The sequence below is a fragment of the Zosterops lateralis genome, assembly GCF_965231275.1.
Source record: "Zosterops lateralis genome assembly, chromosome: 17".
NCBI lineage: Eukaryota > Metazoa > Chordata > Aves > Passeriformes > Zosteropidae > Zosterops > Zosterops lateralis.
In genome coordinates this window covers 2669314-2684474 of record NC_139777.1, presented here as the reverse complement: position 1 = coordinate 2684474, position 15161 = coordinate 2669314, and the positions used below count along the sequence as shown (strand labels likewise).

At 47.6% G+C, this 15161-nt stretch overlaps 1 protein-coding gene across 9 annotated transcripts in view; it reads right to left on the bottom strand.

Annotated features, from left to right (window-relative positions):
• Window positions 1-15161, bottom strand: part of PITPNM2 (phosphatidylinositol transfer protein membrane associated 2) — a 121009-nt gene that overhangs the window by 4485 nt on the left and 101363 nt on the right. For 4 of the 9 annotated variants that reach the window (XM_083873575.1, XM_083873578.1, XM_083873580.1 and 1 more), the window contains 6 exons: window positions 13916-14091; window positions 13383-13553; window positions 11298-11447; window positions 6477-6641; window positions 4442-4645; window positions 2554-2702 (listed from right to left, as the gene is read on the bottom strand). In XM_083873575.1, the coding sequence (XP_083729701.1) occupies window positions 2554-2702; window positions 4442-4645; window positions 6477-6641; window positions 11298-11447; window positions 13383-13553; window positions 13916-14091 (1015 nt within the window). The remainder of the gene's footprint in view (window positions 1-2553; window positions 2703-4441; window positions 4646-6476; window positions 6642-11297; window positions 11448-13382; window positions 13554-13915; window positions 14092-15161) is intronic. The other 5 variants (XM_083873577.1, XM_083873581.1, XM_083873579.1 and 2 more) reach the window with 5 other exon arrangements.

The following is a 15161-nucleotide window of genomic DNA, read 5'->3' as shown; positions in this document are numbered from 1 at the left end:
TTTGCTGCTGGGTGTTTGGCTTGTCAGTCTGCAGGTTTCACAGGACAAGTGGCCTTTTCTGCACTGGCACAGCCTGTGGCCAGCGCTGACTAAATCCTGGCTGGGATGCAGGTTTTTTGGATTGTCATGAGGTACAAAACTGACTCAAACACAGACAGATGAGCTCTGCACTAAGATACCTGCCCTTCCTCCAGAGATTCATTAGTGCCTTCCCACGGTCTGCAAGGGAACACAAGCCCTCCCCCATTCCAGAACAGACCCAGCACCAGCTGCTCTGACTGGCCACATGCCGACAGATGCCGTTCCTTCAGCTCATTTCTAATTCCTACTGAAATTCCCAACTCTTGTCCCGTGGCTTGTGCTCCTCTCACTGATTTGACCCCTGCAGAGGCACACAGGGGTCTGGCTTGGCTGCATGTGAGGCAGATCCAAAGCTGTCTGTCCACCCTGGCCTCATCTCTGAGGCTGACAGAGCTCCAGGACTTGTCACTGCCACCCAGCCAGTTCTGCAGAACAATTCCTACCTGTCACCAGGGCATGGACAGGGATGGGAGGCAGGAACATGGAGCAAGGACGGTTAAATCATATCTAGATTGCTCTTAACTTCTAGAATGGAAAAGGAAGAATAGCACCCAAAGGCTGGGGGACACCCCAAAGACTCACAGCACTGCAGGACTGGGAGGTGACCCTGCACACAGAACTCCAAAACTGCCAGTAGTCTTTAGTGACCAAAAAATTAAGAAGCCTCCTAAATGTGGGCTCTTTTACAAGGTCCTGAATGTATTTTGTGAGGTCAGCAGCTCTCCAGCTGAGCCTGGCTGACACAGGCCAGGTCTCTTTGGAGAGCTGAAGCTGGTTTTCATCCAGGGAAATGGAAAAAGGACCCCAGGGAGGATGAGCTTGCTGGGGCGGGAGCTCATGGAAATCCAATGTAAACAAAACAACAAGTTTTACTGAAAATTATTTAAATCAGGAATGTATTTTGAATCCTATCTGGGCTTGTTTTAACAAGATTTAATCTTTGGAGACTAAAACTATTCAACAGCTTCTTTTTACATTTTGTGCAGAGATGACTTTCAAAGGCCATTAGAAACAAGTCCTTATTAGGGGAAGCAGTTGTGTGGTGCTGACAAAGGACAGCGAGAAAACAAAAGATGAGGAAAACCCTTGTCTCAAGGCAAAAGAGGAGTGAACAGAGACAGGCACTGGGCAAGGGGATGCCAGACTACCCAGGCAGCCACCAGTAGGCTTAGAATGGATGGAGAGGTACCTCCAGCTACTCAAGCCACAAGGTTTGAAACACCACACAGTGCTGTAGACCCAGGTTAGGGCTGAACCCTGACTAATTGGCTGTTTCTCAAGTGGAACAGTTTGTGTATGAGACTGTCATGACTGTTCCCTCTCCTGCACAGTGAGAGTTCTCTCTTTTCCAACCCTCTTAGGCTGGGTTTGATGTGGGACCATCCAGCCAGGAGAGTGCAAGCAGAGCTTGGACACAGCCTGGGGAGAGAAGGGTCTCACTGGATTATCAGCCCTGCTCAGCTGCCACCGGCGCTGACACCGCTGTTGTTTATGGTTCTCACACTATTTGGAAGATAATACTGAAAGCAAGTTTGCCAACAGAATCATAAATAACTGAGAGCTGCAGCAGAGGAGGCTGGAGGAGAATGGGGAGGGTTTAGCAGCTGAGCTAACACAAAGCAAACCCGGCACCGAAGTGGGCAACACAAACCACAGAGTTACTTTAAATTTTGTTTTCTCCAGCTCCATGCTCTAAGTGTCGTTCCCTGGGGAGTTCATATTTTTTAAGGCAAATAACTCCCCCTCATCCCCAAGGAACTGAAGGGAAAATATTTCTTTTAGGGAAAAACACATTTTAGAGAGTAAATTTGAATTTTAGGCCAAATATAGGTTGATAAAATCGGAGGTGTCAGACTCCAGACACCAGCAATCCCCATTCTCCTGGTCCTAGAACTGCTTTGTGCTGCAGGAACAAGGACTAAATCCTAATGAGTTCCTAGAGGAGACAACAATAACTTAGAAAGTCAAAATGGAGAACTTCATTCTGCCTATCAATTCATGTGGAATTCATATAAAACTTCCCCTTTGCTTTTATTGTATCTGGTGCTGGTTTTATTTGTCCTTTGAGAAGTTTCAGTTTCAGACTTGATATCCAACCTGGCACACACAGAGCACAGATCATTTCAAGAAACAAGTGCACTGACCTTTGCCACAATGGACCTGATAGGAAACTGCCCTGGGCTCTCTCTATGGATCCCCAGTGAGCCCATCTGAAACCTGCTCTGATGATAAACTCAGCCCCCAAAAAACCAAGCAGGTGTGACAGCACATCCATGAAGTTTGGATGTGTGCAGCTCCACCAACACCACAGGTGAGGAAAAAAAAAAAAAAAGAAAGGAAGAAAATGGATCTGCAGGGGCAAAGAGTATTTTTCACCTGTATGCATCAACATATGGAAGGTGCACTGGAGAAAACAAAGAGCTCTAAGTATTTTTCAGCCCAAGGGAGATCAAGGAGAGAGGATGACTGTACCTGTCTGAGCAGGAAGGAGACAACATCCGTGGACTCCCAGTAGCTGGCGTGGAAGAGGTGAGGCAGAGCCACGGTCGGGAAAGCTGTGAGGGCATCGGGGCAGTACAGGGCGTAGTCGATCCGTTTGGTTCCCCACCACTTGGCAGCAACTGCAGAAGCAAAAACACTTGTTCAGACAAAGGGGGTTCACAAAGGGGATTTCAGGGCTCTGGCTCCTTGCTCCAGGTGTGCCAGGAGGCTGCTCCCTGGCTGGTCCTGCTGCTCTGGGGGAACAGCTGACCCAGGGTTCGGTGTTTGCCCACACCAAGGGAGGAACACACGGCCACCAGCAGTGAGCTCTCCCTTGTTTAGGCAAAGAGGAAGGCACTGGAGGACAGGTTAATTGGCTGTTAGTTCAGACCCAGGGAAGGGGCTCAAGGCTCCTGTGCAATGAGCCAAAACATAAAGACACCAACGATCTCCCTGGAGCTGTGAGAGGAAGGATGGGTGTGCTCTGCCCATCTCCAGCCCTGCTTCCAACTCCTTTAGCTTTCAACAGGGAATTGCATCCAGGTATTGGCCACACTGAAGAGGACTGAATGCTGGGAATCCACAGGATGCTAAAAGGCACCGCAAGGCAGGGAATATGGCACTTGCTGATGGGACTGGTAGTCCCCAAAAATCCTTATTGCCCTCCTGGGCTACCATGGTACAGGCAACTGAGATGTGCAGCCCAGCCTTGCCAGGGGCAGAGCCTGTACCAAGTACCTGGGAGTACTGAGAATTCATTGCATGGGGGACTGAAAAATACACTGGGATTTTGTAGGGGGCAGGGGTACAAACAAAACAGACAAATTTCTCCCTCAGGGAGCCAACAACTCACACAAAGTGTCTGACAGTCACCCTTCCCCCTGGGACACCCCCACCCCTCAGCTGCCCTGGACTCTGCCCATGCACACGTCCTGCCCCAATCCCTGGAAATAAGCAGGTCTCAGTCCAAAGCCTCAGACCCCAAAGCCATGGCCTGCTTTCCCAGCAGCAAGGAGTCCTCAATGCTTGTGCACTCCAGCCCAGAAAAGCAGACAAGGAAAGAAAAGACGGAGATCAAGAGAGCAGCAGAAGAATTTTGTTTGTGTTTGCATGCAGGATGCAAGCTGGGGCTTTGACAAGGGCTTCCTCAAGCTTGGTTTGTCTCTGTGACAATGTTCCCTTTTTAAGGATTTCCAGGAAAGCTGCCAGGTTTAAGGTACAATCCAACACACCCCTCTGCAAAGGGAAATCTGGCTGGTGATGAGCACAGATGCTGAACTGAAAAGATGGATCCACCAACTCCTTCCAGAGACCTGCACAGAGTCCCCACCACAGCAAATGCAGAGGGATGTGGATTCAGCACATCCCCCTGGCCCAGTCCTGGCTGTGCCAGGTGCCAGGCCACCCTCATCCTGATAGTCCCGCTTTTCTGAAGAGCCATGGGAAGGAGGAGCAAGGTTTGACAGATCAGTGTGGCTTTTCCAGAGCTCACAGGCACCTCCTCACAGCCTCTTCTGATTCCCTGCCTTCCAAACTGACAGCTCCTGGTCATGGCCCAACTTTCATTTCTCATGCAAGTCCCCAGCTTGGGTAATTTCAGATTCTTTACATGAAGCAGACAGGATTGACTCTTCCATGCTCAAAAAGATAGTGGTGGAGGCAGAAGCGTTGTCCCCTCAGCTCTGCCCAGAAGAATTCCTGCTGCTCCCAAGTTGTTAGCGGTGTTATAATCGATCTTCAGGGCAAAGTGACAGAAATACTTGTTAGGATGCAATCAGAAACTGCAAGTGCCTCAGTGAAAAGCGCAGAGATTTGTTGTGAAGTTCTGTGACTATCAAATGAGAAAGAAGGCCGACAGGAGTGGATCTCTCCAGAATACCTGTCTTGATGTCCAGGTCTGGTATCCGAAGAGCACAGCCTGCAGCCCGGCTCCGTGGCCCTTTGAGCTTCCTTTCCTTGGCAGGGATTTTGTGTTTATGCTGCCTACGCCTCCTGAACGAGGTTTGGGTAGGGGATTTGTGAGGGAGAGCAAGTTGGGAAAGAAGGCTAAACCCCCTACAATGATTAAAGTGGTGTTTGGTTTCTAAAAGGAAAAATAAAATACCAAAAAAAAAAAAAAAAAAAAGCAGAAATCACTTATTATTATGGCACACACTGATTTCATCCTCCACAAACTCACGGTACCAGGGGAGCTGCACCCTAGGGAGGTTCCTGGGAGGGAGCTGTGGGTTTGCAGTGCCCCTCCAACCTTCCTCCAGCTCTCCCTGGGGATAAGCAGCATGGATCACATCCAGACCTCAGTGCCACGGCTCCATGGTACCACCACACCAACGAGGCTCAGAGAAAGAGCAGCAAAGACAGAGCTGGAGCTCAAGGGACACCCGGAGTCGAGGGAAGACTCTTCCTCCCTGATATCAGGAGCAGGCTTTGAAGGCTGTGTGGAGGAATAAATTACACAAAGCAGAAGCTGCACAAGGGGGGAGAGCACAGGGAAAGCAGAGGTGAGTGTTGTGTGACCCAACCCTGCTGCAGCTCAGGACAAGATCTCCCCATGGGACACGCCAGCCTTGGGGCATCACCCTGCCCAAAACACCTCCCCAAGAACCACCACTGTGTGCCAGCCCAGCAGCTCCCTGTGGATAGGAAAGCAGCACAAAACAAACACCTTCTCCCCCAGGAGCTGCTTCCCAAGCAGATTCCTGTTCAGCAGGGCTTGGCAAGATGTCAGCACAAGTAAAAGGACGCACATGGGGAGCGCGGTGTCGGCTCTCGGATACACTTTGAGCAGGAAAACCTCCTTTGTCAGAGAAGGTATTTTAGTCCCACTGCTGAGTGTTGCCTCAAACAGGGCAGGAGGTTACAACAGCTCCTGAGCAGCGCCCACAGACCTTCAACAACTCATACCTGCCTCCGGGAGAATTATTAACCTAAGCAATTAATTATGGAGTGAGTAATTCACAACCCGTGCCAGGAATGTATCTCTAAATTTTTGAGACCTTCTGGTGGGCTGAAGATTTTGTCACATGCTAGTTTTGTGGGGAGGGTTATGTTTGTTTTGTTGTTTTGGTTTTGGGTTTTGGTTTCTTTGAGTTTTCAGCCTTTCTTTGGTCTGAGTTACCAGAGGTCCATGAGGACACAGTGTTCACCTCATACTTGAGCTGACACAAAGAAGGGGCTGAGCCATTAATAGTCTGTTCTCCTCCATTTAACAAAGTCTGTTCTTCTCCACTGTATTAGTTAGGGAGTTATGCAGGTCTTGGGAAAAATAATAAGTAAAAAAATCCCTTTTACTCCTCATTCAGTTCTGGGAAATAGGTCATAACTGACTGGGAGCTGCCCTGCAGGCTGCAGAAGAGCTGAATTTCTAATGCAAAGTAATAAATGTTCTGTTCTGAACCAACCTGTCCTTGCCTTTCAGCGTTACAGAGGGGCTTACTCATCCCTGCTTTTGTGGGCCACGTTTGAGGGATCTGCATCAAGCCACATCCTGCATTACCCATCTGGTATCAAGTGCTGATCCCGACCAGTTCTGCGTGACTTACCATGGCAGCACAGAAACATCCCTCTGGATTAACCCTCACCTCACACAACAGCCAAACAGTGCTCAGAGTCAGCAATTATTATCTTCTTTTTTTTTTTTTTTAACAATTCATCACCAGCAAGGTCCAACATGCATAACGCAGCCGTGGTCCCTGCGTTGGCCATCAAACACATCACCTGTTCTTGCAGGGGATGTGATAACACACGGCACTGACTGTGGCAGAACGGGGAGAAGAGGGGATAATTCCAAGCTTTTGGTAATGAATGGGAAGCACCCCCCCGGACAGACGGATGGACAGAAGCTGCTCGGCCCCGGAGCGTGGTCTGAGAGCGGAGCGGCAGCGAGCGGAGCCTCCGAGGGGTGCAACACTTACTGTTGGCTATGTTGGAAGCAGTGTAACTGTCTGCCATTCCTGAGACCTGGCTGGCAATGCTGATCTCACTGGCTCTCCGGAAGCCCCTGAACTGAGGGGCTGAAATGGGGGTGGACAGGGACGCGTTTTCCATGAAGACGGCACCATGAGACTGAACAACATCTGCTACAAAGTTGAAACAGGGAAATCAAAATATTAGACCAACAGACAGAGGCTGGGCAAGATGAACTCGGGGCGGGGAGGAAGGAGGCAAACAAAGCTGGTGGGTGCAAAAAACCTTTCAGAGCTGATTGGAATGAAACAGAAACACCCCACGTTTCACTGGAGCTTTGGTTTGAAAAGAAAGCAAACAGCAGGCACAGACATGTGGCTGGAGGAGCAGTCTTTGATTGAGAGAAGCAAAGTAAGTAGCTCAAAAATCAGATCCAAAGAAAAACCCAGGCAGACTTACTCAAGCAGCAATAACAAGCATGTGTCATACATACAGATGTGAATATACACAATTTTATATATTCACATCGAGACAAAATAACCAAGGTAAAGAAAACAACAAAAAAAACAACCTTAGAAAGGGGGATTTGTTTTCTTGAGAGATTTAAATTTAAATGAATGTCTCCAAGATAGAAGCCTTATTAAAAAGCAAAAATCAAGAAAACAGCTTCATGCCTGGCAGGGACTAAATTTGGACTTGTATTTTACTGCTGAAGGATGCAGCCAACACTCATTAATCTGGAGAAAGGGCTACTGAAGGGAGTCTGGTGCTGAGCACTTGTATCTCCCACCAGTCAGCAGATCAGGGAGCACTCAGGCTCTAGGAAAACAGAGCTTTTTTTGGTACAACATGCAGGTCTGGATTTTTAAATCTCAACCTGAGGTTTACCAAGTTAGGCTGAACCCCTTAGTACATAAATACAGAAAGGAGGGGTTAAAATCATGCTCACACGGATTTTATATATGGATGGGAGGGAAAAGGACCTCAAACACTCAGGAGTGGCAAAACCAGAGATGCTGAAAGTCACACTGAAATCTCTGCATTTCACTTTTCTCTCTGTAACAGTGCTGGGAGCATCCACCCCTCTGTGGATGCTGCGAGGCCGAATTAAGTGGGATATCCCCAGCTCCTGCAGGGCAGAGGTTGGTAATGCCAACACCAGGTGCTCACAGCAGGCAGCACCAGTGTGGCAGTAACATGCAAAAGCAAAGCAATTCATGATGGTTTTAAGGTTGCCCATCTCTGCTGCACTTGAGGAGCAGCACCTGAATTTATTCTCAGGTATCAGACAGGAGATACCACAAGGAATGTGAGCACATTACTCCCACACATCAATGTCCTCCACCTAGCCCAGCCTGTTTAGATATCCCTGGATTTAATCTCAGTGCACGGCTGACACAGGGAGCTGTTTCAACAACTGGTTTATTTTAATATCAATCTTTTTTTGCTTGGGGCTACTGATTTTCTCCCTCCAATCCCTCACTTCGCAGCAGCAGCGTCTGTGCCCACACAAATCCTGCTGCAGCCGAGGGAGAGGGAATGTATGAAGCAGAAAATGTGTGGCTAAGTGTCAGTAAAAGAGTTCTGTTCTCTGCAGGGAAAATCAGGCCACAAGCTGCTCTCTGTAAAAGCTTTGTGGACTGTGAGATCTGAGCCTTAGCGGGAGCCTGACCTGATGATGAGCTGCACACACAGCCCACGTTGTGCCTGAAAGGCCATTAACAGCATCACTTTCTCAGCACTTTCCCCCACTTTCCACCTTGCCTCGAGCTGCTGCCTGTCAAGGCTGTGACCAGGATCCACAACCCAGCTGGTCCCACCAGGCCAGGGCTGTTTTCTGACTGTACAAAGCATCAGCAAGAGTAAGATGAGACAATCCAAGTGGAAAACAGGAGCTGCACTGAACCCCACAAAGGTCTCAAGGGTAAAGGGTCTCATTCCCTTTGCTGGGGGACCTGGACCAACCCTCTCTTCTCAAATTCAGGTTTAACCACCAGAGAAACCTGAACTTCCTCTGCTTTAACCTAAAGCACCTGTGGCTTGAATTAGGAAGACAAGTTCCAGAGTGTTCAGGAGAAAAGGCCTGGGGTGGTCACAGCTTTGGCTCCATTAGCCTATCTTCACTGAGCTCTGCCTGAACTTCAGCTCCTTTTTGAGAACCCAGAAAGTGAATAAAGGCAGGAACAGTGGGATTTTGGGCTTGCTCTTTTTTAGCCTGGGCCTGACCAGGGATTTTGGAATACGAGTTTGCAGCAAAGGCACCCAACCTCAGCACCCCTTCCAGGCCCATCCTGCTGTCACCAGAGGAACAATTCCCACTCCTGTTAAAGCCTGGGGTGTTTCAGCATTACTGAACTGTTCAGCTCAGCACTGCCTGCCTTGGTGGCAGGACTCTGCTCTGCAGGGGACAAGGTGCCACCCGACAGCAGCACTCCCCTGCTCCTGCCCACTCAGGTTGCTCTTGTGCTTCTCCCTTTTCCCAAGCTACACACCCTCTGTCCCTGAAAAAGGGCAGTTTCTAAGAAAAACAAAGGCCAGGAAAAGGCAGGGCAGGAAATGTGGAGAAAAACCTGTTTTATGCATTACAACCCACTCAGAAAAGCTTCCTCCACACCAAAGCTGCAGTGACAGCAACTTCCAAAGAAAATTCTGAGACCTGACTTGCAGAAAAAACCCCACAAACCTAACTACATATTTCCTGAATCTGCATCATGTCTCTTGTGCAGCAATTTTGAAACCAAGGGGGCTTTCTTGGGGATTGTGGTGACCATGGTGGGGTGTCACAGATATTGCCACACTGGCAGACAGATCCCAGCACCTGCAGCCAGGTGTCCCTAACAGAAGCCTCCTGCACTCCAGAGGTGCATCCCCAGCCACAGCTCAGGTCCTGACAGCCAAGGAGAGGTTTTCCAGGCAAGCCCAGAGTGAAGGCAGCAGCAGCAAGACCTTTATCAAGATTAGCTGTTCCTCTGTCACTCGGCAGGGACAGAGGTGCCCTTGTTTACTGCACTTTGTCCTGTGACTCAGGGCTGACTCAGGGCCACTGGAGCAGAGCGAGGAAGAGGAGCCTGGCTGGAGCAGTGCCCTGAGCACCCTCCCAGCAAAGCACCTGCTGCTGCTGGAACCACATGGCACAAGCCATGCCATGGCCCAAGGTTTAACTGCATTTCCAGGGGAGTGGACATGGGAAGCCAAATCACTTTTTTTGGTTTGGCCTACCTATGAATCTCTAATATTCATTTTGGTGCTGTGCTCATTCACTTTTGGACTCATTTATCCATGTTCTTATAAGGGAACAGCCCTGAGCTGTCCTCTCAGGTAAGTCCTTGGGGTACCTGAATGGCATTTTGGTATGTGCTATTTGGAGACTCAGCTATTGCACCAAAGTGGGAAATAGTGAAAGCAATCAAAAAATATGTACATTTCAATAAAAATGAAAAGATTAAAAACTATAGAAAAGCCAAGCAGCTGCTCAGCACAGGCCAGGCCCTGCTTGCACTGGAATCACTGGGCACTCTGCAGTCACTACCCTGAGATCAAGAGCAACAGATTTCTGCTGTCCACAAGTTCGGGTAATTTTGGAAATCTCCTGAAGTCCTGTGGCTGAACTGGGATTCAGCACTTGCTACACTCACATCAAGAAACTTGGACACACTGTGCTCTTGACCCACAATGTAAAAAGCAGAGAATCATAAAATCCTGTAATGGTTTGGGTTGGAAAGGACCTTAAAGACCATCTAATTCCAACCCCCTGCCATGGGCAAGGGATGCTTCTACAAGCAATGTCCTGACCACAGGAAGTATCAGCTCACAATGAAATGGCATTTTATCAGGGACCTCCAAAGTGATTAATTAATAGCACCAGATCCTTTCCCTCTGCCTTATCACAGAACCTCACAGCACAGGCAACACAGCAACTGCACACCTAAAAATCCTCTCCATCTCCAGGAGACAGAGGGAGAGACCACCTGGAAAACTCGGTGATGTTGCCATCCTGTATGACCACATAACAGCCCAAACTGCTCAGGGACAGTGAGGGTCAGCTTGTTAAACACAAACAAGGCAGCAGAACCCAGCTCTCAATGCAAAACACTGAGAAAGGAACGAGAACGGGCAAGTGAGACACGCGGGGAAGAAATAAACCAAAACAAAGGCAAATCTCATCAAAATTGCAGATGTAGCACCAGCCACAATCAGAATAAATGAGGCCATGCAGCATTGGTGATGGAAAATAAGGCAAAACAAATAAGGCATCAAACTTAGCTTTGAAGGCGGGAGACAAGAAATTAATTTAAAATAACCAACACGCAGAGCCACCCTGGGGTCTGAAAGCCTCAGTGCTGTGTTCAGCAGAGCCACGAGTGTCCAAACATGAAATACTCCAAAGGGACAAAATCTGGTGTGACATGGACATCAACTGGACTTCTGGGCATGGTGATTAGTGGCTGCTGGGGAGCTGCACACTGCAGAAGATCTTTTCCCAAGGGATCCTGCCCTCGGTGAGCACCACAGGAGCAGGGCCACCAGGGACTGTCTCTGCCAAAGCCTCTTTCCAGCAGCACAGAGCAAAAAAAAAAAAACCAGTCTGTGCATGGCAGCAGCTCCCCTTCCAGCATCAATACCAGAGTGGGACAGAGTTTATAACCCCAAACCCTTTTCCCACAGTGGCTCTCCCAGAGCCAGGTGTGATCCCCCTGTGGTTATTTTGTGTGGCACAGCCTGAGACACAGCACCAAGATTTCAACTCCAGGAGGCAACAAGTGTGATCTCCAAAAAAAGGACCCCAAGAACCCAACACCACAGACAATACAAAAGTGTAGATTACACACACTCAGCACAACCAGCACTTTTATTGGAAACATCTTGCCAATTCAGTACAGGAACGGGGATACTTGTTTCCATGAAGCTGTCCTGGTGCTGGAGAGCACCCAGAGGGCTACTTTCCATGAGGAGGATGGGATTGTTCTGGATTGTCTCAACTAGAAGCAGATGGGGAAAAAAAAAAAAAAAACATAACAGAAGGACAAAGAACAACAGACATGCGGCCACAAAGTGTTAAACGTACAAACAGTTACACCCCAGCACTTAATTATGAGTCTTCAATGAACAGACAACCTTCAAATAGAGTAAAAGAAACAAAACGGGGGTGATTTCCAAACAGACCAACATCAGAGATTAACTGGGAGCAGAGGAGAACACAACGATGGCATTTCAACAACAAAAGGGAGGCATCTTCACCCCCTTCTAAGCCAAACCCATAAATACAGAGCAGATCCAGAGAAATCTTTTTTACTATGAGTGGAAAAAAATATGCTGTAAGGGAAGAATCAGACTCACAGCCTACACAGTGCAAAGCACAGCAGTAAGCAGGGATGTGAGTTTGATTTTACTCTGTGAGTTCATTGAAATGAAACAGGGACCAGCATTTAGTACAGATGGGAAAATGGGGGAAAAAAACCAGCCTGAGAGGCTTTCTGAATTGTGGACTCCCAAAAAAAACTACCTGCATGAGGAGATGTGCACAAGCAGTGCTCCACAAGGTTTTGTACTAAACCAGTTATAACTGAGCACCTGAATTTTACGTGATCAGCAAAACATGCAGCTTAATTATAGCAGCAATTAACTTTTCTGGAGTGCCCTCCAGTGAACACTAACTTCAGGAGCAGCTTGGTGAATCATGGTTAGTCCTTCTGGGTAATGTGTCCATCACAACACGAACTCTAATGGAAAGGAATGGCCTGTTACTTTCTGATAAGCAAATGAAGAGGCTCTGTCTTACAGGAAAAGAGAATTTAAAGCTGTTTTGTGTCTGTTTTATTCATCAAGGCAGAGCAGCATCTCTTAAAATAACAAGGCTCAGACCTGGAGGTTCTGCAATCACTCTGCCCTTCTCATAGGAGAGCTAATTGCTGTTTAACTTCACTGCATAGCAAGTGTGTCTCTCCAAACACAGCCAACTCAGAGGTCCAGGGAGGCTCTAATGCTCCTGCTGCTGTCCAGAATGATAACCAGAACACAGGTTTAGGGGCTCTGCCTCTGGGTTCAGTGAGAACAGGGGCTTTGGAATGTTTTTAAGAGAAAGAAGGTAAGATGTTTAGCTGTAATTTTTTGGTAATAAGCTCCTTGCAGCTGATACCTAGAATACACCCAAAAAGCAAATTGCTCTTCAAGTTGCTATAGATTCCCTGAGCTGTTGTAACTGGCCTGGGTACAAATGCAGTTGTGGGTGGATCCATTTTTAAAAAGTGTTGCAGCAGCAAGATCTTGGCTAAATTTGACAAGTGAGTGGGGCCTGCAGAAAGCATTTTATTCACTTCATTAAACAGGGGGTTTAGTTTGTGCCCATTTAACAAATCTAGACCTCTAGATTGAGCAATTACAATACTTGAGACATTGATCCATATAGAAGGCCACTTCTTTGGATTTTCAACTTTAAAATGATGCAGAGGATCACCAGAATTACCCAGCTCTTGATATACAGTCTTCTTCATTTAGTCCTGCATTACTCAAATATTAGACAAATGGGATGCAAACAAGTAAATCATCATCTCACTGTAGACTCTGCTCCCTCCAGTCTTCTCTGGCCCTCCAAGTCCTAAATTCTGCCAACTCAATTGTGTTTCATTCACTCTCAATCACAAGCACCAGTCTGGGTGTAAACCAGAAGCCTTTACAGAGAGGCCACCACCTCATGACCCTCAGCAGCTGGAGGAGGCCCTTGTGTGACAAACAGAGGGCACACAGGACACAAGGCACTGATTTCACTGGAAGAAAACTCCTTTTCTGGGAAATCAGGAACAAGGCTAATGCTACAGGGCTGGCTCTCTTTCTCACTATTTCCATTGTGTTGATAACTTCATGTAAAGTGTGGCTGTAAGAGTTTAATCAGCTAATGTGGATCCAGAGGGACTTACCCAAGACTGCAGAGTTGCCATCGCCCAGGGGGAACCTCTGGTACCGGGGAATATTGAAGGGGGGCAAAAGGTAAAACTTCCTCTCCAAAAGAGGCTCGAGGCGTGAAGCAGATGGGTCTGCAGGGTGGAACAGGTTGTAGACCTGCTGACAAGCTGGTCTGAGCTGAAAGACTAAAAAGACAAAGAAGGAAATCCCTCAAGCATCAAAATATTACTTGTTAGAATATTGTAAGCATTTGTCTCTAAAAAAGAGGACTGCTGGGTTACAAAATTGCAAAAGATTTATCATCTCCCTCATCTCCTAGTTTAGTCAGCTGAAACAATTTATTACAATATTTACAGAGTCAAGAATTGCCCAGCACTTTGCATGTTTGGAGAGGATATAATCGGTGGTGCATAGAGCACACAGAGATCTGCTTTTTTACAGTGCAATAAATATGATACGGAAATGTTTGGGTTTAACGAGACTCCTGCAAGTGCAGCAGGAGGTGCTTAAACCACCCACCAAGAGAGCAGTTTGCACCAGGACTTACTGTCAAGAGCTGGAATTACAGTTTTCCTCAGTGCAAGCACCAGACCCAAGGGAGAACCAAAGAGGAAGAAGTCGGTGATCTCAAAATCAAACTTCCCAATGTTTGCTCCATCCAACATTGTGGAGCTGCTGGATCTCCTGGATGTGGGGTCGTTTCTCAGGACACTAGAATGTAAACTGGGACAAGAACAGAAAATAAAGTCTGAATTATGTTCTCACTGTGTTTTCATAATTAAAGCCTGGGTTAGAGATTTACAGCAGATATCATTTCTGTCTCTTCACTGAAGGAACTGTGCTAATCAACCCACAGTGACCCCGGTGCTGCAGTGGCATCATTTAAATGTACAAATCCAAGCTTCAGGTGAGTTCATTTACACACCATCTCCTCAAAATGTTTGTTATTTAAGGAGTCAAAATCATGGTTGCTGCTACTATATAGAACATGTTCAGCCTTTCCTCCCTCTCTCAGGTGTCAAATCTGTTTGCAAAATTCCACCTTTGCGTTGTGAAGGCTGAGCAATGCACAGGTTTAACTCAGAGATTTAAATTCACATTTTCCTTGGACACTGAAGAAGCAGTAGCAGGAATGCTTAGGTGAAAATCCTGGGAATCCACCCCAACATTAGGGAGAGTTGTTTCTTTGCAATCTAGATCTGGGAAAGTGAAATGACAGATGTGTAACACTGATAACCTGGTTCACAAAAGGCTTTCTGAGGTGCTTCTATTCCCACACAAAAGCACAAAGCTCCAAATTCCTCTGCTCTCCAGGTTGTACAGATTCCAGTGGCAGCTGTAGTGGGTTATCTCATAAACAGAAGCACAGAGTTGAAGCCAGTACCAGCAGTGCCTTAAGAGGGTGTTTGCAAACACTTTAAAAAGCATCAGAACAGGCTCTATAAAACATGTAGGAGAAATGGATGCCATAAGAGTTGGGCTGGATGAAGAATTTACTGGCCTGGAGTCAGGAATGATGCAAATCAGTCTCCGGCCAGCACTGTGGCCCCAAAACAAAACCCTGAGTGGAGACCAGTATTTGTCACATCTCATGTGCAACAGCTCTGGCTCATCAAGGCCACCTCTGAGTGCAGTGACAGCCCAGCACTGCTGTGATCCCAAACCAGGGCTGTCCCACCATCCTCAGCACCAGAGCAGTTGCTCACAGACCCCTCACACAGCAGGAGCAGCTGCAAACTCTCCCACTTTTGGGGAAGAAAACTGGGTTTGATGCAGACTTTGCTTTCCTGCCA